The sequence below is a fragment of the Leptopilina boulardi genome, unplaced genomic scaffold, assembly GCF_019393585.1.
Source record: "Leptopilina boulardi isolate dan_hultmark-lab unplaced genomic scaffold, ZJU_Lbou_2.1 LbouV2_31, whole genome shotgun sequence".
NCBI classification, from domain to species: Eukaryota; Metazoa; Arthropoda; class Insecta; order Hymenoptera; family Figitidae; genus Leptopilina; species Leptopilina boulardi.
Genome location: NW_026137874.1, coordinates 2639724 through 2665225, shown reverse-complemented (window position 1 = coordinate 2665225; position 25502 = coordinate 2639724). Strand labels below are relative to the sequence as shown.

The 25502-nt window shown below is 26.6% G+C and overlaps 2 protein-coding genes across 9 annotated transcripts in view; one reads left to right on the top strand and one right to left on the bottom strand.

The window, feature by feature from the left end:
* The window catches only part of LOC127283518 (tyrosine-protein kinase Src64B), a 45419-nt gene extending 29344 nt beyond the window's left edge, over window positions 1-16075 (top strand). For 4 of the 8 annotated variants that reach the window (XM_051308463.1, XM_051308466.1, XM_051308462.1 and 1 more), the window contains 7 exons: window positions 7704-7952; window positions 8724-8930; window positions 9902-10112; window positions 10187-10440; window positions 10517-10988; window positions 11066-11304; window positions 11408-16075. In XM_051308463.1, the coding sequence (XP_051164420.1) occupies window positions 7910-7952; window positions 8724-8930; window positions 9902-10112; window positions 10187-10440; window positions 10517-10988; window positions 11066-11304; window positions 11408-11622 (1641 nt within the window). In that variant the 5' untranslated portion in view covers window positions 7704-7909 and the 3' untranslated portion in view covers window positions 11623-16075. The remainder of the gene's footprint in view (window positions 1-7703; window positions 7953-8723; window positions 8931-9901; window positions 10113-10186; window positions 10441-10516; window positions 10989-11065; window positions 11305-11407) is intronic. The other 4 variants (XM_051308468.1, XM_051308469.1, XM_051308467.1 and 1 more) reach the window with 4 other exon arrangements.
* Window positions 16076-17352: 1277 nt separating this feature from the next.
* On the bottom strand, window positions 17353-19741 carry LOC127283519 (uncharacterized). The gene is made up of 2 exons (XM_051308471.1): window positions 19287-19741; window positions 17353-18485 (listed from the first exon to the last, which is right to left on the bottom strand). The coding sequence occupies exons 1-2, from the start codon at window positions 19400-19402 to the stop codon at window positions 17783-17785; spliced, it is 819 nt and encodes a 272-aa protein (XP_051164428.1). The 5' UTR covers window positions 19403-19741; the 3' UTR covers window positions 17353-17782.
* Window positions 19742-25502: the final 5761 nt, after the last annotated feature.

Below are 25502 nucleotides of genomic sequence, written 5' to 3'. Positions count from 1 at the left end.
TAATTATGTGGAATTTTTAATTATTTTTTTTTATATTTATTGCAAATTTGTTTAATTATTTTATTTTGTGTATTAATTTGACGAAAATTATCAGAGATTTTGTTTTTATATAAAATTATATTAATTTGATAAAAAAAATTCAGAATTGAAAATACATTTATAAAAAGTTTTATTTTACAAAGAAAAATTTTGAGTTTCACCGTTTTTCTTTTCACATTTGTAATTCAAATTTTTAGACATTAGAAATGAATTTATAATTTAAGAAGCGTTAAATTTAAAGCTGTCATATTTAAAACTGTTTTGAAAATCAATTTAGAAAAATTACTACCAGCTTCATAAAATCATATTGTATCCTTGAATATTTTTAGGTCATCATTTTATAAATGAGAAAAGTATAAATAATTTTTAATTCAAGTCTAAATTTTTGTATAATTTCCCCTTGTGTCTAATATTCATTTTTTAAATATTCAAAATAATGATTAAGTGTTACATAATCTTAAATTAATATTCGTTATATTAATGTTAGCTGTTTACGGAATTTTTTTACTGGATTAGGAACTACGAATTACAAATTAATTTTCAATATAAAATATTTAACAACAAAATCACAATAATTCCTTAAATTAAAGACACAAAATTACCATCAATAATTTAAAAATGACAGGAAAAAAGGGCTAATGGGAAAAAATTAATTGCAAGTTCTGCCACCAGATGTCCTGCGGTCAACCTCTCTCGTAAACGAGCTTCGAATTTCAGGATATAAAAGCAGGATATGCAAATGAAGGAAACTATCCAATTTTTAAAGAATTCAATCTTATTCTTTCATAAATATTCTTTGTACTTAAAGAAAATGGAGAGAAATAACGAGATGAATTCTGACGAGATAGAAAGAGAATTCTGTAGAAAGATGGATGAGAAATATTGGCGAGAACAATATGAAGAATACTTGCTTAGAAAAAAGCAACTTAAAGAAGTGGAAATGCAGGAAAGAATAAAAAGTCGTGAAAAATTTCGCGAAATGTTTAAAAATTTTAGGAACTGTGAATTATAGTTCCTAAAATAACCCCGGGCTGAAAAGCCCAATAAACTAATTCAAACAAAATTTCAGGAAAACAAAATTTTATATCACAGATCACTTAAGAATATTCACATATTCTTCAAGTTAGTCGATTTTTTTAAAATCTTATGAAATTTTTTAGAAAATCTCGGAAAATATTTATGTATTGGTTAACAATTTTCTGATTCTAAATTATTCCAAATTAAGGAAAAAAATTTGAACTCAAAAATTGTAAATTCCGATAAAATTTCAATTTTAGAAAAAAATTTAAATCAAAAGGGAAGAAAAATGACGATGTTAGTTAGTCGATTTTTTTTAAATCTTATGAAATTTTTAGAAAATATTTATGTATTGGTTAACTTTAGTGAAAATTTTAAAACTTCTTGTTGTTCGGGTTCTTCAAATTTTAATTTTTTGATGGTACGTTAAATTTTATCAAAATTTCAAGCTTAATATTTCGTATTGCAAATTATTTGACATATTTTTTGATGAAAATGAAATATAGACTCGACCTAATTTAATCCGTATTCGATGATCTGAACGGGCTCGGAAGTAACTTCTGGTGAATTTCCCAGGGGGAAATTCTTACGCACGGTTTGTTCCGTTATCGGTGTGACAGCGTGCAGTTACTGTTTTTGTTACTTGTTGTATAGCTGTAAATATAGCACGGTTTGTCTATTTGGTTCAACATTAAACCGGAAATCTTTCTTTCGTGAACGAGGCGTGAAATGACTTTTTCTCGGTTCGTCACAATGAAAGTTAGAGAGAGAGAGACATAAATATAGTATTTTGAATAAATCTCGCAGACTCACGTGACAACCGTGAAAACGTCAATGGATCATTTTGATGAACATTTTTATATTGAGTAGGACGAATTGAGTTTCGATCGTTTTATAAGTTTCAGATGAGATCTTTGAACCCACTTCTCTTTTTAGTTGGGAGAATTTTTTGTACCTGACGTCATTCAGAAACCTTATGACCCTTATATAGAAATATATGGGCCTTGGTTTGACGTGTGTATAAGGGTGCCAGTTCGAGTATGCTACACAAAAGAAGATTGTGGTCAAAGGATATAATCTTTAATCTTTAGCTTAGCAGATGTACAAGTGTTTGAAAATCAATATTTCATTTCAGACTTTCTCTAATATATTTCACTTTTTTTTCAAATTTTATTAACGTCATTTTTTTCTACTTTCATCCTCATTTATTTTTTATCCTCCTTTTTTCGAGATGATAATTTTATCGGTTACTTCACTATTATCAAATTATTTATTTTAAATACAAGAAATTATTTGGTCCAAATAAATATTTGATAATCGATTATAAATAAAATAAAATAATAGAAGTGGGTTTCTAGTTTATGAAGTCTATGATCTCAATTTGTCACTACATTCTCTTGTAAGTGATCGAGATCCACTTTACACTCGGCATTATTACATTAACATTCAGCATTGATTTATTCGACATTATATTCTGTCTGAAGACATCTTAATTTTTTTTTTCCTTTTTTATTTTATTACATAAATTACAAGCACGTCTATATGGAACTAGAAGAAACTCACTAACGAGCCATATTATGTCATCTTGTACAAGTTATAAACGAGTCACGCGAGCAAAACCGCTTGCATAATTATTATTGTCAGGATTTCAGATTTATGTACTTCCATTGATAAATGATCGTTTTTTTTTTTTTGTTTGTTTGTTAAATTATCAGACACCAGACATTTCAATAATGTGCATGTAAAGTTATTACAAAATTATTTCTCAGTTTTTCATTATAAATTATCAATTATATATTTAAATAAAAGAACATTAAACGTTAAGTAATTTTCTTTTAATTATTCATTTTAATTGTAAATTTTTCTTTTGTTAAAAATTCGAGGCATAAAAATCATGAAAATTATTTTTAAGCTTACAATATATTATAATTTAAAAAAAAATATAAATTACACTCGCAGTTATAACTAACTCGTTGAATTTTTTAGCATTTAATTAGTTGACAATTATGAAATGTTTGAAATAAACTTGATGTGAAATTTGACGAGAGTTTCTATCTCTCTTTCTCTTTGCACATTTATCATGATTTACAATGGTTGTTGCGAACATTAATTAGTTGCTGTGGTCGCATCAAATATCCGCAACAGCTATGACAATCAATGCAACTGTGTATCGCGAAATGGCTAAATTGACATATGCACCATATTATTTGCTTTCATATTATACATTTGCAGATTACTTATATATATATATGAGAATTTTGTCATTTTAATATCTTAATTGCTAACTATATAAATAGTCTGTTTTGATAATAACAATCAAATAAAATGTCGAATATAAATATTATTATTATATTAAAACAATATTAAATTGTTTGACAATATATCTTAGTAAAAAAAATATTTAAAGAAAAATATTTTAAAAAATATTTTAATTAAATAATTGAAATTGAGAAAATAAAATTAGATTTTTTTTTTAATTTTCTGGTTTCTAGTTATTTAGTTTTTCAATAAAATTAGAGAGAAAGAAAAACTATTCTGGAAGTCTCTCTTTGTATCCGCAAAAGTTGACGGGAGTCGTATATAGAAACGACGGAGAGTAAAAGCGACGACCCTCTCTCCATTTCGAAGTGGGGTCGATTTTCCTATATATATATATTCGTATCCGGAGATAGTATACCCCCAACGTAGTCGAAAATTAGGGGTTGCAAAGGAAAGTCGTCCGTTGAACATCGTCCCTAGAATCTAAAGGCGCCCTTAAAACTCTCCGAAAGCTGGGGACCAAGCTAGAAACGTAATTTGCAACGAGTCCAATATTTCTTTATCCCTGAAAGGATGCCGTTTCGCCTTTAAATCGAAATGTTATACTTATCTTTTAACAAAACGTGTTAGACCTATTATTTATTTTCTTCCAATTATAGTAATTAAAATATTTTTTCAAAAATGATTTTTTTTTTTTGCAAAAATTTTTTTTATGACAAATGAATGGGATTTTTTTTTTGTTTTTGAAGAGAAAGAATCATTGGCACAGGAAAGAGATGAGGTTAAAAGTCAGTTTCAGTTAAAAAGTTTCTATGTCAGGGAATTTTAGAGAGAAATAGAGAGAGAGGAAAGAATTAATCTTCCTCGCGTCACTTTGGTTTTTATATACGTGAAAAAAAAACCGTAACTCTAAACTATTTTATTTTCTAGATTTCTTTTTTATTTTCCTCTATCAAACATCCTATACTAATCTCATCGCTTTATTTTATTCGATTTTCTGGTTTCGTTCGTAAAAATAAAAAAATAAACATTCTATAGTTTATTGCGAGAATTTTTTTTTTAAGTTACATTTCTCTATAGAAAAAAAAAGTTTTAGCTACCGAATTTTTGTTTGGCAAAAAAATAGAAAGAAATTATTTTAATTAATGAAATTAAAAATATAGAAAAAATTTGGAATTATTGGATTAATGAATTAAAAAGAAAAAGTGGAAAAAAAATTGAATTTTGAAATTGTCTCTCTTATAACCTAAATGAAGACTTTAAAATTTGCAAGTGATGAAAAAATAGCGGAGCATTAAATAATCACCGTGAACGCATATAGATTTTTAATTGAATCGTTAGTAAAACATAAATTGCAAGGTGAAAAGAGAATTATAGGGTTTTGGCTATGTGTATATCGCAAGTAGGACAGATATGGATTTCAACAAGCAACCCTAAAAGCTAAAACCCCATGAAACGACAGTAGTGCGTTCATTGTCGTTTATATATTTGTGAGCGTAAATGTGCGTGGGTGAATACAAGCGAATTAAAGAGAGAGAAAAGTATATATAGTGACTCGTTGGTCGATATCCATGGTGGGTACCATACGGGCGCTATCTGATGGAGCTTTTATTCCACGAATAATACTTTTGTTTCGAACCTTTACTTGTCAAAAGGGAATTTCTTCCCTCTCTCACTTTCCATTTTTTTTCTTCTTTTTTTACTTCCTTTCTATGAACACACACCAGGCGTGAAGATAAAACCATAAAAACTTTACAATTTAAAAAAAACAACAACAACTTTATGTCAATCACTTTTTTTTACTATTACAAAAGAATTTTTCATTTAAAAAAATGTTTTTATTTCTTTCAAACTGAATATTCACCAAAAATTTTTTGTTCTTTTTTTTAAAAAACTTTTTTTCTGTTTTATTGTTCATTTTAAACAACTTTTTATTTTGAAATAAACATTTTGTTTTTAATCAACTAATGTTTTACTTTTTTCGATATTTTATGTTAATAATTTTCTTTTTTACTTTTTTTTACAATTTTTGGATATTTTAATAATTTGTCTTTTTTGTTGACAAAATTTTTGAAACAATATAAAATTTAACAAAAAATTTATTTGAGCTTTTAAATAAATTTCTTTTATGATTGTATTTATGAAAATTTTGTTTCAAACTACGAGAGTTGAATGATATTTAGTATGACTACCGCCTTTGGAGCTTCTTCCCTTTCATATTATTTAATCCCCTCGTCGATAGAAGATACTCTTTTTAGGGTATAGTTTCGAATATTATATCGTATTCCAGGGACGCGCAAATCTTCTCAAAATATGAAAATTACTTTATTATAAATTTATTTTGATGCTGAAAAATATTGAAAATTTAAATTTCTTTTTTTATGGAAATTAATTTTACTCCACTTTTTTTTTTTTTTAATAATTGTTCACTTTCCGAAAAGTGCAACTTTTTTTAAATTCGTTTGTATTTTTAATTTGAAACTTTCTCAAACGATTTCAAATAATTGGAAATTTTTTAATGAAGCCGATTTTCTCAAAAAAAAAAAACGGAGATTTTTTTTTACAAAATACAAAAAAGTCTCCATGTTCGATATATGGAAAGACATTTAGGAGTACCTTTGGGTTAAAACTCATCGTGTGACATTTTCCGATATATCGGAAATAGATGACGAATTCTTCAAGTTAAGTGAACACACAATGTATCCTTTTATCATTTCGTGTCCCTGGATATTGTATACTATGAATAAAAAAAATTTGATTTTCCCCAAAATTTTGTAAATCGAGAAAATAAATTTTTCTCGCAATTAAATGTGTTCACAAAAAAAAATTATTTGAATATTTAATTTTTTTAAATAAAATTTTTCTTTTCCTTTTGAATAATTTTTAAACGACTCTGTTGAATAATTTTTTTTTTGTTTTTAAAGATATACAACGTACGTATAAATATTTGTCACACAGGAGTTAAATAAATATTTATTTGCTTTCAAATAAAAATTTTATTTTCTCTAAATAGAAATTTTATTTGCTCCAAATATAGAAATTTGAATCAACAAAAATTTTTATTTATTGAATTTTTAAAATGGGAATTTAAAGAAATAATTTCAAAGTTTTTTTTGTTGTAATTTATATTTTTTCACATTTCTAGAAAAAAGGTTTAAAATTTCCTCTTTTTTTTATCCTTGGCATTCTAAAGAAAGAAATATCAATAAGTGTTTTTTCTCCGGATCTTTTTAGATTTATTCTCACTGAAATCTTGTTATTTTTCTCAATTCAATCCATTCGTTCTCAAATCCGTGGATAAAGAAAAATCCGGGGTATTAAAGAAAAAATGCATCTAAAACTTTTTATTCAATTTCCAATTAATTTGATTTTAATTATTATTATTGTTAAATTTCATATATGAAAAATTGTATATAATATTTATTTATTTATATTTACTTGAAACAAATATTTATTTGGCTCTGAGAAAAATATTTTTTCTCTATATATGTTATAACTTCCTTTAGAAAATTCAAATTTCGTAAGGAAATATATGAAAAAAAAATAAAAATACACCCAGAGAAATGTCTCAGAGCCTAATAAATATTTATTTGATTTAAATAAAAAATTTTATTTACGGCAAATAAATAGGCTAGTTGGCTGTGATACAAATATATATTATATTTGATTGAAATAAAACATTTCTTTGGGTGTATAAATCAAAAATGAAATAAAGATTGAAAGTAAGATGAAAAAATAAGACTTCAAATTAAAAGCGATTCAAGAAAAATTTAATCCTCTCTTTTTAGTTCTCCTCATCGTTCTTGTTCGTGTTTAATAAGTCAAGTAGTACTCTCTTTTCGGAGTCAAAAACCATATGTACTTGAAGAAAAAATAAAATAAAATAAAGAACTTGTCGAATAAAAGAAAGTGCTGTGGGGTTAAAAAAAAAAAAGAGGCGAAGAAAAGTTTCGTCTTGAATATGTTGATGCACTTCATATAAAAGCCTCGACATCGCAAGTGCGTCGACCAAAGCGTTTCGTAGAATAACGTCGCTTTCAATGATGCGTTTCTTGCACGTAATCGCTTGCCAGTCGTTTTTGCCCGTTTATATTCTCTGCGGTTCAGTGATAAAGAGTACTTTAGCGAACGTCAAAAACATCCTGTCTTCAATTTTCATTTATACCTATATACTCAATCATAGGGAAAAAAAAATTTGTTTCATTTTTAATAATAAAAAAAATTAATTTAATTTTTTATTACAATTTTTATTATAATTGTCAATTTGGATTAGAAAATTGTAATTTGAATAATTTCAGGTTTATATATATATAATTTGAGAAAGATGAAAGGAAATTGTATGTAACAAGGGACGATAATTTAACTTGGATTTATTTTGCTTATTGCAGGTGCAAAAAAGCAGCAGAGGCGTTGCACGATGGATAGAATAACGAGGTGGTCTTGAATGGGCCATTTGCCAAAAACTTGTGAATTTACTACCAGACGTCGTTGTTGAAAAACGCAACATGGAGACACTTCAGGAAGATGGAAATTCCAGCATAATTTGCGTCTAGACCTAGATTCTGATCGGTCAGCATCGGATAAATATTCAAAAATGGGCAAGTGTTGCAGTAAGCGGCAGGAGCCTCAACCAATCGGTAGATATATATATATTTTTTTTTATCATAAATCAAAAATTTGTTTGTAACTAATTTTCTCGAATTTTATTCTCTTCTCAATTCTTTGTGCTTCTTCTTCTAATTTTTTTTGTCACTGAAATATTTTTTCATTTTCTTAATTTCTAATTTTATTTCATATATTGTTTCTTAATAATTATATTTGTCTCACGCTTTATTTTTTTTTCATTTTCTTTCCTTGTCACCATTTTTTGTTAACTTATCTCCATTTTTTTTTATTAATCAATTTTTTATTTTCACATTCAAATTCTGTTTCTAATTGTAAAATTTTCAAAAATAATTGAAATAAATTTAATTTTATTTCTAGTATTGCAAATGTACTATTTTCAATGATATAATCTATTATTTATAGTAATTTGTAATGTGATTGGAACATCTTCATTTAACAGAAAGCTAGATAATTAGATTTGCGAAAAATGAGGTCAATTGGTTCTTTAACCTTCGACACTCGCGTTAACTCAAAGTTAAAACTTTTTTATCAGATTAGTCAGCGTTTCGTAAATGATACTAGACAGATGCCGGAATAAAATTCACAGACTTTTAAAAGAGACTCTTCTTTTTTTAAACTTCAAAAGAAAAAACGAGTGTTTACTTATTTTGATGATTTTTTTTTTTAATACCAGAAAAGTAATTTTTTGATTATATGAGTATAATTTAAATTACTTATTTTTAAGTTAAAATATAGGAGAGATTTAATTTAATATGAATTTTTTTTTTTTTTTTATTTGTAAGAAAATTTTTTTCTAGGATACAAAAAAGCTGATACTGGGTTAAGTTCGAAGCACAGCAATGGAGGTTCTCTGGACCGATATACTGCCGATCCAAATCAAAGAGGAGTTCAGGCCAGGGCGGATATTATTCGCCCCAGGCCCACACCCTGTAAGCTTCAGATTCCACATCAACCCCGTAAATCAAGCTCGCCTGTCATAGTACCTGCATGTGTGTATTTTTATTTTGTTTGTTTATAATTTAATTTATGAGGTTGTACCAATATTTAAAATTTATTTACGTAAGCGATCATTTTTTATTTTTTTTATTATAATTTTTCATTCAAATTCAATACGCGAAAGAGGACCGTAAACAAAATAATGATTTTTAATTTCACTTCTGAATATACGGGAGGGGGATTTTCTATAAATTTCTTTTATATAATATAAAATGTCTCCATTTTCTGGCGACAAATTGAGGATAAACTTTATAGCGCGAAGTATATATATATATAAGAATTAAACTTATTTTGGCTTTCCTTAATGGAAGATCTGAACAATGAATTACCGCTTGTTTAAACTTCAAATTCAAAAGTTGCAAACAAAATGCGGAGTTTCTCTTCTCAAGATAGAAACTTGTACCGCGTGAATTCTCTGAGACACAAAACTTTATTCTGAATTAAACTAAATTGAAAGTTCGTATTTTAAACCACGAAAATAACAGAAGTGAGAACTCTCCCTAAGAAAAAAAAATTATCGAGCATGTCAAAGTAATTTTTTTTTAATTTTGAAAATTAAAATTTATTTTATTCATATGTAAAAAAAATGATTTTTAACTGTACTCATGTATCGCTAATTAATGTATATGTGATTAATTTAATTGTTTCGTTTAATTGTCACTAAGTTGCTTTAGAAAAAATAAATGTAAAAATTATGTTGCTAATTATAGAATAGTAATTTAGAAAATGAATAGCTTGTCCTTGCTTAGTATTTTTAATACTAATGCTATAAATAGATTGCTTTTATATGTTCATTTAATGTAATATAATCAAAATATATTGAAAAATTCTTTTTCTAATCAAAAATAGAAAAGGAAAAAAAATATACATTTTTCTCCGAGCTAAATAAATATTTATTCTATTTTAAAATAAAAATAAAAAATTTAATTATTTAATAATAATTGAGAAAATTATGTTTATTTAGCACATTCACAAAGAGCAAACAAAATTGTCGTTGCTCTTTATAATTATACGGCGAGAGAAAGCACCGATGTAAGTTTTGTCAAGGGTGATCGTATGGAGGTGCTAGATGATTCTGAACCCGATTGGTGGAAAGTTCTTCACCTCACGACTCTTCAAGAGGGTCTCATCCCCTGGAATTTTGTTGCAGTTGAACGTTCAGTAGAAAGCGAAGAGTACGAAACATTTTTTTCATTTTATTTTGGTTTTCTATTTTGTATAGTTATTAAAATATTTATTTAATTTTCAGTTGGTTCTTCGAAAATGTTTCGAGAAAAGAAGCTGGCAAATTACTTTTGGTTGATGAAAACCCTCGCGGTACTTTCCTAGTCAGACCCAGCGAACATAATCCAAGGGGTTATAGTTTATCAGTTAAAGATTGGGAGGAAGGAAGAGGTCATCATGTGAAACATTATAAAATCAAACCTTTGGATAATGGAGGATTTTTTATTGCCACCAATCAAACATTCCCCACGTTACCTGCACTCGTTATGGCTTATAGCAGTAAGTATTTTTTTGATTGAAAAAAAAAATTATTTTCATTAAAAAAGTGGGTAAAAAATTATTTTAATTTTTATAGAAAATGCCTTGGGTCTTTGCCACGTTCTTTCGAAACCGTGTCCAAAACCACAGCCCGATATGTGGGACTTGGGTCCAGAGTTGCGGGATAAATGGGAAATCAACCGAAACGAAATTCAATTGATTCGGAAGTTGGGTCATGGAAACTTTGGCGAAGTGTATTATGGAAAATGGAGAAATAAAATAGAAGTCGCTGTAAAGACATTAAGACCTGGTACAATGTCGACTGAAGCATTTCTTCAGGAAGCTGCGATCATGAAACAATTTAGGCATAGACATCTCGTTGCACTTTATGCCGTTTGTTCAAAGGAAGAACCAATTTACATTGTTCAGGAATATATGTGCAATGGCAGTTTGTTAGATTTTCTAAGGACAGGCGATGGTAAATATATGCAATTCGAAGATCTCATTTATATTGCCGCACAAGTTGCTTCTGGCATGGAACATCTCGAAAGCAAACAACTTATTCATAGGTTCGATTCAATTTATTATTTTATTTAGGTATTAATTATTTTATATGCATTTAATAATTATTAATTTATATTTACAGAGATTTAGCCGCTAGAAATGTATTAATAGGTGAGAAAAATAAGGCGAAAATCTGCGATTTTGGTCTCGCGAGAGTTATTGAAGACGATGAATATTGTCCAAAACAGGGAAGTCGATTTCCAGTGAAATGGACAGCACCTGAAGCTATTGTTTATGGACGATTTAGTATCAAGAGTGACGTCTGGTCCTATGGAATTCTATTAATGGAACTCTTTACCTACGGACAAGTTCCATATCCTGGTTAATAATTTATTTAAAAATACAATTTTCTTTTCAATTTTTTTAGATAAATTTTGTAAATTTTATGTAAAATAAAATATTTTAAATATATTTGTTATTTTAGGAATGCATGGTCGTGAAGTAATAGAACAAGTGGACAAGGGATATCGAATGCCGAAACCAGTGAATCATCCCCTTCCGGACAGTATCTATCGATTAATGTTACAATGTTGGGATGGAACACCGGAGAAACGACCCACGTTTGAATTTCTCAATCACTATTTCGAGTCGTTTAATGTCACAAGTGAAATTCCGTACCTCGAACCACCAACAGACTGATACACGGCCCACATGCAAAGTCACATGGTGCCGCATGGTCACTTTCATCCGGCGCACGTCAATTGTGCCATGGAGTTTTATGGTATTTATTGTTAAAAAATTGTCGCAAAAAAGAAAACACACACAAGCAACTCGCGTAACGTTGTTAATGGCGATAAAATAATTATAAATAATAAATAGTAGACGGGGTGAATAATAAAACTCCTCCGACATGGAAAAATTGTCGATTAAACATTTGCGTGAAGAATAGCACTAATTGCTGTTGCCAGAAATCAGAACTCTTTGTTAGTTTTTTTTCTATTTTTTTTTTTTTTTTTTTTTGACATAGAGTGTAATCGAAGAACGAATAACGTGCCATGAATTTTCTTTTTACTATTTAAATTTTTTCATTTTTGCTCTGATATAAAAATATTTTCCATTCGTTTTTTCTTTTTTTTAATATTTTTTTATTAGAGCAAAAATTGTGACGTCTTTTTAAAATAAGAGGAATGAATGTTATGAAAATTCTTACGGGGAGGGTGCGAAAAAAAGCTGTAGACTGACAAAAAGGAATGACTGAAAGTCGCGGAAATAAGGATGAATGTTCTTAAAAATGTTTAGAATAATTTGTTTTTAAATTAAAAAAAAAAAATTATTTTTCCGCGAATATCAGTGGTGCCAAGATTTTCTGTGAGAAGAGGCAAAAGTAAAATTTTTTGAATTTAATGAAAAGGTGCATTTCTTTTATATATTTTTTTTTTGAGGAAAATTTTAACTTTTAGAGAGTAGCATCGACAGAGTCGAAACTTAAACGTGAACAAATAAATGAACTAGTTACTGTATAACCGCAGGTTAGTCGGTTAGAAAACGGTTACAATTTATAAATATATATATATATATAAATAAATATAAATGTATATTTAAAAGGAAAAGAGACAAAGCTCGCATTACTTAACTCTTTTTGGAAATTCGAATTGCGTTTTCTGCACTTTTATTAAAAAAAAACAAATCCAATCGTACTTCATTTATTCTTTCTTTGTAATTTGGAACTTGTCTCCTATTTCCGAAATATTTTTTTCAAATTCTTAAATATTCTATATACTCGAGAAGTTTGATTTTTTTTTCTATACTTGTCTATTCGTACCGTTGGTTCCTTCAATGCTTTCGGGCGCAATACTAAATAATGTTTAAAGTAGAAAGAAAAATTTTTAAAAGGCTCTAGTTCCTAGAAAGTTGAAATATTTTCAAAGATAAATTTTTTCAAATTTTGATTGAATTCTACAAGTGGGGAAACTTTATTGTGTTAAAAAAAAATGAGTGAGCACGTTGTGACAAGTCGGTATACGAAGTAAGACTAGATATTGGTAGATTGAATGTAATTTATAATTTTCTGTTTATACATACGCATTTATGTATAATTTTTTGGTTTTTTTTTTGTATCTTTTACGTCAATCCTGCCATTTGTCCCTGCGCTAGATTATATTATATTTATGATTGTAGCGATTATGGCCAATATCGTTTTTTTTTTAGACGAAAGTAGAGAGCGAATCTTTAACTCTCAACTGCCTCCCTCACGAAGTACCTTTTAAATCTTTTCCTGTCTCTATTGAACAATTTTTCTTTTGAAACAATTGTTATCAGCAAAACAATTAGTCGAGACTTTCTATTTTTCTACTGGAAAATAAAAAATATAGAAAAACTAATTTGAAATTTGAAATTTTAGTTTATTTATTAAATAGATTAATAAATAAAAATTATATTGAAAATTAGTTTTTATTTTATATTCTAGAAAAAAAGTTCAGAGTCTCAAAACTTGTTGCAAGGGAGGAAGAATTGACAGGATGCGGATATTTGTTCCTTAACTATAACAAAAAAAAAAAAAGAAAAATATATATTTTAGAAGAAAAGTTGAACTTTTGGGGTAGTTGAGAGTTAAATTATAAATTTGTCATGAGGTCGAAAAAGTTACTAATAACTAGATAAGTATGTGAGTGCGAGCATGTTGAAAGAAAAATAAATTTTCTTTTTCTCTGACGATAATGATTGAGAGACAAAATTGAACATTAACTTAAGTCATCGATGTTAATCGTACAAAATACCTTGGAAAATTGTACATTTTTTACTGGATACAATAACAGCATTAAATTAGGTAGGCACTAGGCATGGATCTTGCGAATCGGGTAACTTCTTTTTTACTCGTGTGAAAAATAAAATTACATTCTTGTCAAATTCTATCTACATTTCTGGAAATATTTCAGTGACTAAATTTGAAAAAAAAAACATAAGATTTTTAATGTAAATATTTTAAAAACAATTTTCTTGATAGATTTAATTTAGCAAAAATGTTTTTTCAACAAAATAATTCATTTTAGAAATAAATTTTTTTAATTCATTTCAATTTTAATATTTAATTTTGAGATGTGAATTTAAAATATTCCAGAAATACAATAGAGAATATTTCTCAATACATTTATCGAAAAAAAAAATATAAATTGAAAAAGTTTATAGCAAGTGAAAAAAAATATTTTTTAATCTCTGTTATAAAAAGTTAGAAACAATAAAGTTTCAGTTTCTTTATAATAAAAAGCAATTAAGCTTTTATTTATATAAAATTTATAAATTTTAAAGATTTGAAAAAAAATAATGACATTGGGGGAAGAGCGCGAATCGAAGTTTCTCGTAATCGTATCTCTATACAACAAGTTTATAGATTGATATTGATTTTCTACGAGTGTGACGATCCATTATTGTAGAGCACATTATTATTATAATAATTATTATTATTACCGCTAATATTTATCGAAAAGGCAAAACAGTTACGCAGCAAGCGTGCCGAATTAATAGAGTAGTCGCATCTACGTCCAATACGATTTTTCTATGAGCGTTTTATACCGACCAAAATGTTGCTGTGTTATTCGACTAAAATTCAGATTTTAGTATTGCTGTAGATTTTAGGATTAAAAAAAAAAATAATACTAACCTGTTTAATGACTGAATTTTAAGACAGTGATGAGAAAATAATGGTGCGATTGATAAACGTTTTCGGTAAATTCAAAGATATTTAAAAATACAAAAGCAGATAATTTCCAATTTTAGATTTTTAATACAATTAGCAATTTTTCGTTAAAAATGAAAATTAAAAATATTAGACATTGAAAATCATTAAGTCTGAATCCATGTGTTAACATGACTTGAAATTGACTGAAAAAAATGCTCTCTTTAAAAAGAAAAAAAAGAAGAAATACTCTGTAAACGTTTACAGAAAACGACGGTTAAAAATTTATTTATTTTTATTTTGCATTTACGAGACAATTTTGTCTATTAAAAACATAATTGTAACGAAAATTTTCTCATTATGTCTTACATTAATTTTATTTCTTTTTTTTTTATATAGAATTTTATTTTAGAAAAAAAAAATTAAACTTTTATCAAACTTGTATAAACTTTTGTAAATCTTATATATATACTTTAAAAATGTTTGCGTTGCATTCCACGTTTGAAATTTTTGTAGAGTTCCCTCCTTCCATTCAATGCAGGATCTCATTATAAAAATTGTACATACGTGGATTATTTTATAAGGAAGAATCCCTTTTCATATCCGTCGATATTGTAAAAAAAAAAAAATATCCAGTGTTTTTTATCGCCCTCCACAAAAGAAATGTGGATAAAGAAAGATGATTTTTTGTTTTTTTTTACAAATAATTTTCTCTGAGTTGTACAGTCTTATTATGATTATAATTGATTTATATTAAATTCAATTACGATGAAAAGTTTCAATCGACAAAAGTAATGTTGTTAAATATTTTTATATATACAATCACCTATATGTTGAAATCAATCCTGAGAGTGATTTTTGAAAAAAAAGAATGTTCACATCTACAAATCAGACTTTACGAACTATTTTTTGTAAATCGATTGTAATTTTTCATCAATATTTTGAATTTAACAAGACAAAAAAAAATTAAAAAAATTCTAAAAATCAGAGTAGAAAATCTTAATGGCAATATGTATTTAAATACTTTTGCCGCTATTAAGAATAATTAGGAAATTCTACAAACTACAAGCGCAGTACTTAAGATTGAAAAAAATATGAATACACTTGATTTGAAAAAATAAAATGAAAAGAAAAAAAAAACTTAGAGAATTAGATCCACAGGTGTGACAAATTGATGGCCTTGCTGCAAGAGAACTTTTCGAATAATCTGTGATATAGCGACAGACCTCGAGGCCATCGCATGAAAAAACAATATAGAGGGATATTTTTTATGAGTTCGATCTTTCATTTAAAAAAAAAAGACTTTTCCCTCAATTAATATACACATCTTATTCAAATCAAGATCGATATACTGTCGTCATTGTTTACGTACCAAAGCTTATTATCTTTAAGTAATTTAACGATTACTTTGTATTATTATTATTATTAATTATTATTATTCTAAGCCTATACAGATAAATATATTATGTATGACACTAATGTCTTTTTGATTTTTATCCCGATTTTTTATTTAATTTTTTTCAAATAGAAACTAAAATTTGTTTAAAAGAATTTAATAAAAAATTAAAAATTGCAGTGTTTTTAAAATAAAAACGTTTTTTTTTAATTGAAATAGTAAATTTTTTTTGGAAATATACGTAGGATCAAAAATATTTGTAACAATAGATTTTTCAATATTGATGTAAATGTATTATCAATTATTTACAATTATTTTATAATTATTTTCAATAATCTTAAATATTTTTTGTTTTTTTTAATATTTTTAATTATTCTAAAATATTCATATATATATTTAATTTTGCATTATCTGTCAATCATTCTCAGATATTTTAAATAAAAAAATTGTATTATGCATGTTTTCAAAGTTTAATGTTTAATGTTTTTGAAACATTAACATTTATAATAGTTGAAAATATTTTTTAATATTTCTGAACTGAATATTCGACGAGCTGTTTATTTAAATAACTGATTCTTTCTGAAAATCAGTAATTTTTACTGAACATGGAAATTATTTTTTAATGTTTTGAAATTATTTCCAATAATGATGCTTTGAAATATTTTTGGACATTTTTTAAAAATTTTTCGAATATTGTTTGAATATTTTTTTTTATAAGTTTTGAAGTATTTCTTTTTTCAATTGAGATATTACTTTTGATTTTCAATTTTAGAGAATAATAGAACTTTTTTTTGAAAATTTTTACAGACGATTGTTTAGTGATAGTTTATTTTTTCAGATCCTTAAGCGGGGGTTTAATTCGTAGATTCCAAAAAGTAGAATTTATTTCACATTGTATTGAAAAACTCAAAAACCATTTTTATTTTTTAAAATCTATGAATTAACCACCTTGTAAAAAAAGAAACTATCTACAAATACCTTACAGATTTCTTAACATTCCTTATATTCACACTTTTTATACATATATTCGTCATATACACCATATCTTTTATATTTAATTAGGACAAAAATATTTAAACCATATTATAATTAATGAATAAAAATAAATTTTGATATTCCAAAAGAAGGAATTGATTTGAATTAAAATGAAGAGTTTTTAGAAGTACAATTTATCAATTTTTATTTCGAATCTTCGAAATTCTATCAAAATGTTTTCTGACAATTTGAATTTAAAAAAAAATCCTTTAACATCAATTCTCGGTATTTATAAAGAAGTTTGAAATATAATTGTCCTATTTAGAATTAAAAACTGATAATTGAAAGAAACAAAGTGAAGATAATGAAGTTTCAAAAGCAATAATTGGATAATTGACCTTAGAAACTTTATTCTCAGGAGCGAGTATTTCTTACTATACAAAATCTAGACAAGTCTTTATTATTACACTAGACACAATGAAATTGAAACAATTATTTTAAACGAATATGACAGAATTTTTTTTTTCACCCAAAAATTGGTACTGTATCTCTAATTTTTTCTTTGCGTATAAGAAATTCGATATCAAACTATTCTATAATCCAATAAAAATTGGAAAAAATATCTCAAATGTGACTTCTTTAGTTTTATTTATATTATTAAAAATAATTTAGGTACCAAATCAGTATGATTTATAAACGCGCGCGATATTTTTTTTTTTTTTGAAAAATAGATCAAGACGGATACGTTACGGAATAAGAAAAAAAAATATATTTATAATAACGTAACGTTTAAAAAAAAAAGGAAAAATTGTTGCTTAAATGTACATCATTTCTGCCATATGTGACATTTTCTTTGGAATATGAACAAACTCCTCGAAATAGCTGGCAAGTTCATCGATGGTAACGTCACAAGGCGGGGGAGATATTCTCGCTTGAACCGAGCATGTATTTGTTGTACTCGAGGATTGACCAACGGAATTTTGGACTTCCGTTTGTCCAGTTGAACCACCACCACCTGGACCAGGTCCTCGTTTTAAACTTGGCATTGTATTACTACGAGCTCGTTGAAAACTACTTGCTTGATAATTTTCAGGGATACTTGTGTCATCTTTCACTAATTGTTTTGCATCGTGTGTAATTTTAAGCGCTTTAAAATCCTTTGTGACTGAACCATGACCAAAGGTTTTATAATTTCTATTTGGAATACTGAGTCTACATGTTTCTTGAAGCAAATTATTCGCTTGATTATCATTCAGACAATTATTTGAGCTCGTGCCATTTAATGTGAGAATTGCCTCTCTAATGATATTATAATTTTTTTTCGGTTTATCAAGTACTCTTTCACTTTTCGAGGGTTTAAAATTCGTTGTACTCTTTATACCGCGTGGACTTACAATTGACGGTGTCGGCCTATTTGGCATTGATTTCCGTCGAAATAAATAACTGTTATCAGTTGCCGTACCCTTCACTGTTATGCGAAATGGATTCGTTGATTTTACATTAGCCATCGTGTTATTGCTGCAAAAAAAAAGAGTCAAATTAATCACAAATTCAATTTTTTTTTAATAACTAAATTATGTATTCTTTTCAAAAAAAATTTTATCATGCAAATAATAAAAGGTTTGTCAAAATAAAAATTAGAAAAGAAATATTATAAAAATGGCAATTTAAGCTGCAAGAAAATCAAATGTCCTGTCAACTGTCGTTAACCTTGATCACCTTGACCTTAAAAAGCCTCCATGGATACCATTCGGCAAATAAACTTAAATATTAATGTACAATACAAGATTTCTTATTTTAACAGTGTAAAATCAATATTTCTGCCAAAGAAAACATTATAAAACGAATTATTAAAATATAAATGTAATTTTGAAATTTACTACTACAAATAAAGTAAATAAATAATAGGAACTATATAATAAATATTAAATAACTAAAAATTAAAGATTTTATTTCTGAATATGATGACTCATCGCCAAATATTGTTTCGCAACGTTAGACAGTCTTTTCGATAAATTCCCCAATAAAGAAATTTTTATTTTTATAAAAATTCAATCTGAAGGCCTTTTAAACCATCAAAGGTCATATATGAAACAAAAGGTGAAGGGATACTTATGAAGGTTACACACAGTAAAATATAAATATCTTTTTGTTTGTTTCTTTTTCGACAACAAAAATAAAAAAAACTGTGAACGTCCTCGAATGTTTTATTTTTCATTTTGTTCGTTAATCAAAGCAATTAATATAAACAAAAGTAAAATAGAAAAAAGTTGAATTGTAAAATATGACAAAGGGACCCCAAAAAAAAATAAAACTTACTGAGTACAAGACAATGAGATTCGATCAATTTCGAGTTTTTCTAAACTCGCCGGCAGTACTTCGTCTGTCATGGTTGTAGCATTTCCTGAATTCTGCTTCATTTCCTGAGACGACATAGCATCATGAAGGATTTGTGTTGACAAACATTAAAGTGACAGTTGACTCAAAAGAAAATTCGAGAATCCATGCAAATCAGTGATAAACGATAGGTTAGGATGACGACACTAAAGTTCGAAACGCAAAACGACGTAGCTCGTTGTTATTATCACGATATTCACCAAATTGAAACAATTTTAGCACTTGAATTGTGCACCATTTATCCCAAACTTGCATCTGTTATTAACAAGGGATTGCCCCTGTTTGTTTCAAAGGAATTAATTAATTTTTCGACTTGGATAAATAGCACGTAAATATAAACAGAACACTGCGCGCAACTGCCATTTTCTTTTAATAACTTTGAAAGCGGAAATGACAAAGCGTCGCATTGCAAACAGCAGCGCCCTCAATATTATAGCGGGAAAAATTTAAAAATATAAAAAAAATATAAAATTATAAATAAATCTCTCAAAATTAGGAAAATATTAGTTGAAAAAAAGAGAATATTAAATTTAAAAATAAGAAACACTTTTCTTTAAATTTGTATTAATTAAAAAGATTATATTCTTTAAATTTGTTTTTATTGGCGCCTGATTGTTGGCAACACAATTTCTGCTTTGTAATTCAATTGTCATGTTTTAGGGTTTTTTTTTTAAATCAAATCCTTTGAAATTGATTGAGAAACTATAGATGAAAATGTAATATTTGTGACAAACTTTAAACATGTTTATTTTATCCTTGTGCTGTCAAAATGTCGAGGAAAATCAAATTTATGTAGACATTTATAGCTCATAATTTTATTTTAAAATATAGGTTGACACTTTGTACAAAATAAGGAACTAATTTTGGTGACAGGAACATTATTTTATGAAACATTATCACAAAATGTAATGTAATATTTATTATAAAAAAAATAATAAAATATAGATATAAATATTTTTAAAAAAAATTATTTTTCTTTTAATTTATTTATTAATTTTTTTAATAAAAAGTAAATTAGTTATTTTTATTAATAAAAAATTATTTTTAAAAAAATATTAATAAAAAATATTAAAAAAAGAAATAATAAAGAAAATTTCAAAAAATTGCATAATTTATTCAGCATTAATAAATAAATAATTTTAAACGAGAGATTTTTGTCTCATTAGTTTATTGTCGACAGACTTTGAATCTCGTTTCCTGTGTGTAGAATTCGTGATATGTGCATGTTTCCGTTTATAAAAAATTTTTTTTTTCTTAGTGAAGAAGTTGGAATGTCATGAGAATGCAACATAAATCTGCGTATTATGGACCAATGATGCTGTATACATAAGTCGACCTGAAAATAGGGAGGATTATCCTGCGGTTAATTTAAAACTGGTTCCCTTCCGCATAAGTAACATTTATAATACTCACACATGGAATTTTATCTTTTATAAACGAATGAATTAGCATTCACAAAGATTCGTGAACTGACGTATTTATAATTTGCTATTTATGTTACTTTCACTATATAGATTCTAAAATGCTTTATTTTAGTGAGAAAGGCAAAATATTTTGCGAATTCCATTCATTTTGCATTAATAAATATTACGTATATTTTAATAATGTGCAAAAATAATATTTTTTTATCTCAAATGATATATTTATCTCATTTTTATATATTTGTTATATTTTATTTTTTTTTTCTAATTTTTTTTTTTATCTTTAACTTTAATTATTTATTTTTAAATAATTATTTAATTTAATTATTACTTTAATTATCAAATTTTTACTTTTTTTCAAAATAAAATTTATTTCTTTGAAGTGAAATTATTGCACAATTGTAAATATAAAAATTATCCGCAATTATTTAAATTGCAAAATTTTTGTTGGAATTTGAAAATTTTTGTAAATTGTCAGAAAAAAAGTGGAAATATAAACGAAAAAGGAAAATAATTAAATGAATCTTGCGAGCTCCTCCACGTTTCTGAAATCCATCACTTCCGTTTTGAGATCCTCGCGTTGGATTTCCAGGAAAGTCACGCAATCTTACTTTTGGTATATATAATAATAATAATAATAATAATAATACTGCACGTTGCCAACGTATCGAGCCAAATTTTCTGTCACGCTATGTCGTCCAATCTCATAACTCCACCCACTCAAAATTATGAATTTCAAAAATGAATCTGTTGAACAATTCAGTGAGATTATTTACTTTTTTTCTTCTTAATATCTTTATTATTTCTATAAATCTATTATAATTTTTCTTCTTCTATTAAAAAAAAAAAAATAATTTATCAAAAATGTTAGGTACATTTTTTTTTTTTTTGAACTATTACTGGTATTAAAATTTGGAATTTTTTATATTTGAAGATAAATAGTTATTTCGTGTTTAGTTCTCGTTAATTCATGAGTTGAATGACATAAAACACACGACTCACGAATAGAACCAGATCCACAGATTTGCTGTATCTATAAATTTGGATCTCGTAAATCGAGTCTTTGATATCGTGTGTCTTTACGATCGACTATTAAAACACACAAATTTTCTGATGTAGGTTACAAAACCAAGAATAGTTGTCAAAAAAAAAAAAAAAATTATAAAAAAATAAAATAAATATTTATTTTCTTCTATTTTCTTTATTTTTTTTTATTTTATAAATATTGCAATAATATATAGAAGGGATTATTATTGTCAATTATTTTAAAAAAATATTTTTTTCAATTATTCATATATATTTATTTTTATATTAATTGACAATTGATGAAACAATAATGATATTGCTATAAATAAAAGAAAATTCAAAATATACAATGTTTTATATACATATATATATGTAAAGCTCGTTTAAGTGTTAAATCATTATCTTGAATCGACGCCAAAGAACAACATGAAGCATCTGCTCGGTTCTCTTTTGTTTTTTTTTGTAATTTTTTTTCTTTTAAAGACGTTTTGTCTACAATGAACATTTCGCGACCTGAAGTACATACATTGAATGTTTGAAGTCGAAGCTTGTAGGGACTGTAGATTTATTTGAGAGCCTGCCATGTCCCGCAATTACTGTCAGTATGTAGAGATACCTGATATGCAAAAGGGTATATTTTAGTAACAGATTTGTATATATAAATATTCACATAAATTAAATTTTATTCTAATTTTTTTATAAAAAAAAATTTTTTTTTAATTTCAATTTAAAAATCGTAATATTGTTATTATTTTTTATTTATTTAAATTAAAAAGTGAAAAATAAATTGTCGACAATCGTTGCGTACTTTGATATGTCAAGCTTTGATCATAATTTCATATGCGTTGAATTTCTTTTTTTTTTTTTTGTCACATTTATTTTGACTCCGCAGCTCGCGCTTTGAATATTGCCAACGGATATATTACAGTATGCGGCAACAAAAATAACTGTGAAAGCATCGGTCCTAAGGGCCAAAACACTCTATATAAGAGAATCAGAATCGAGGGAGAAAATTTTCTTAGGATGGCGCATATATAGAAGATGCGATTAACGGCTGACAGAATGCATCTGACGAGTTTAAATCGTCGCTGACAGCCAAGGCTTCAACCTCTGATGAATGGCTCGCAGGGTGGCTTCAACGCTACATTATATATGTTATAAAATTATATTTATATAAAAAATAGAATAAAAAAATATATTTTTTATTACTAAATTATATAATTTTATTCAATATTTTTAAAATATTATCAGAATTTGTTGAATATTATTAAAAAAATATATTAGTTTCTCTGTTTCAATATTATATATACGTATTGTAAGTAGTAAAAGTCGTGTGTGGTCAGACAGTGAAAAAATATACGTGTCTTGGCAATTTTATTTTTATATAAAATTGAATAGAGAAATAAACGTAAATAATTTAGAAATAATTTTAAAGCAAAAACAATTTTGATAATGACATATGTATTACTAATATTATATATGAAAAGGAAAACAGCCAAATATAATATTTGCATTGCCAATCATATGTCAAGAGCTTAAACTAGGATTGCATTTTACGCTTCGTTTACAATTGTCGTCACTTGTTAATGACAGTGCGTTAAAGAGGCCTTCCAACTAACCGTGAAACTATTCATATATATATAAGGGCTATAAAAAATATATTTAAAAAGAAAATAAAATAGAAAAAATAAAATAAAACAAAAATTATAAAATAAAATTAAAAAATACTAAAAAAATATGTAAATTAAAAAATATTAAATTAAATTAAATACCTAAATTAATAAATAATTAACAAATAATAAAAAAAATAGTTACCATTGTAAAATAATAAAATAAAATTGGAACAAAAAAATTTTTTTTTGTGAAATGATGTAATTTATAAGGATTTGCATCTCTCTCTCTCTCTCTCTCTCTCTCTCTCTCTCTCTCTCTCTCTCTCTCTCTCTCTCTCTCTCTCTCAAGCGATTATAAAGAGAATGAGTCTTGGTTTGGTTGTTGTTAAGAGATGTGTTTCAGAGAGCGAGGCAAATATTATATAGGCGAGGGTGGTGAAGAGACGACGACGATGACTACTAGCGAAACGAAAATATACCTCAAAGTCGAGGGAATGGGCTGTTAATCCTCGCGAGAAATGTTTTAGTCAATCCCGCGAGGAATAAGCAACGCTTGGGTGACAACCGAGCATTTCCTTTCATCAACGGAAGAGATGTGTGCTTATGGTGAAAGCACAAATTCTCACAAAAAATGCCGATCATAAAACTTTATTATTAATTAAAATTATCTCATTCAGAAAAAAAGAAAAAAATATATTTCTATTATTTTTATTATTAAAATTAAAATAAAAAAAAAAATTCCAAAAGAAGAATATTTATTAATAAATAAATTTTTTTATATAAAGTAGAAAAATTAAATTAACATTTTCTTACCTTTTTCTTTTTTTGTTTTGCAAATTTTTAATGACTGACAACATTTAGAGTCATTCAGTTGGTGTGGGAGGATCGGCCTGTTCCCCTTTGCTGGCGAACTCCATTGCAGCGGCAGCAAAGCGGAAAAAGACACACCCTCAACCAACACTCGTGACAGCATTTTCATCCCATTCAGTGTCTCGGTGAATTTTAGTACTTACCCCACTTTCACGCTACTCTTACTCCTCTCCACTATTATATTCTGAAAAAAAGGAGAACATAAACTTTTATTTCAATGTAATTTTTTTTTTGCACTTTAAAAAAAATTGCCTTCAAAAATATTTCTGTTTTCAATTAAAAAAAAAAAAAAAAAATGCAAAAAAGATTTGTTTCTTGAATAAAAAATGTCACAATTTTTTATTGAGAAAAAAATAAATTACATTCAGATTTTAAAACGAGCAAAAATTAAGTTTTAAGAAAAATTATTTTTTCTAACACACGCATCGAAAGTACATCATTTTTTTACCGCGGGTGAAAAGTTGTACTTCCTCCGAAGTGTTATTAATAATTTCATTAAAAAAATTATTATTTGTGTTCTATATCTTAAAATTATCCGTAATATTGTAAATTTTTAATTTTTAAAAATACATTTACATTTCTCTATAAATAAATTCGTTTTTTTCAAAAATTCGTCAAAAAAAAACAGTTGTCACTTAAAAAAAAAAAGAAAAAATAAAATTAAGTATTTGATAATTGGATTCACACTTGGTTTTCGGAAAATTTGGCACGCCTTGGAGAAATTTTGCACGTGTACAACATCCTATTTACAATTTTCCAAGGCTCATAAATATTTCAACAAAATAAATAAATTCTACATTTACAAAATAAATAAATAAATAAAAAAAGCTAAATATTTGTTTCAATTTTATATGTTTCAAAAAAAAATTCACTTGTGCAAAATAAAATTGTTAACAAAATTTTTCGTAGAAAATTAATTTTTTGATATGTAAACATATTTTTATTTGATTGAAATAAATTATTATAATTGAAATAAATTATAGATTTATGAAAACTGTTCTCTCTGTATGAAACTTGGGAAATTAAGCGAAAATTGAATTTTAATGATGTGGATATTACAGCACTTTCTTCATATATATACGTATATTTGGTGCATAATTAAGTTATGAGCGGAGGTTTCAGCTTAAATTTAACGATTATTTCGACGATGCTGAACGTTTCCGCGACACCATGCGTCGGTTGTCCATACGTTTACTTCTTGGGGTCTA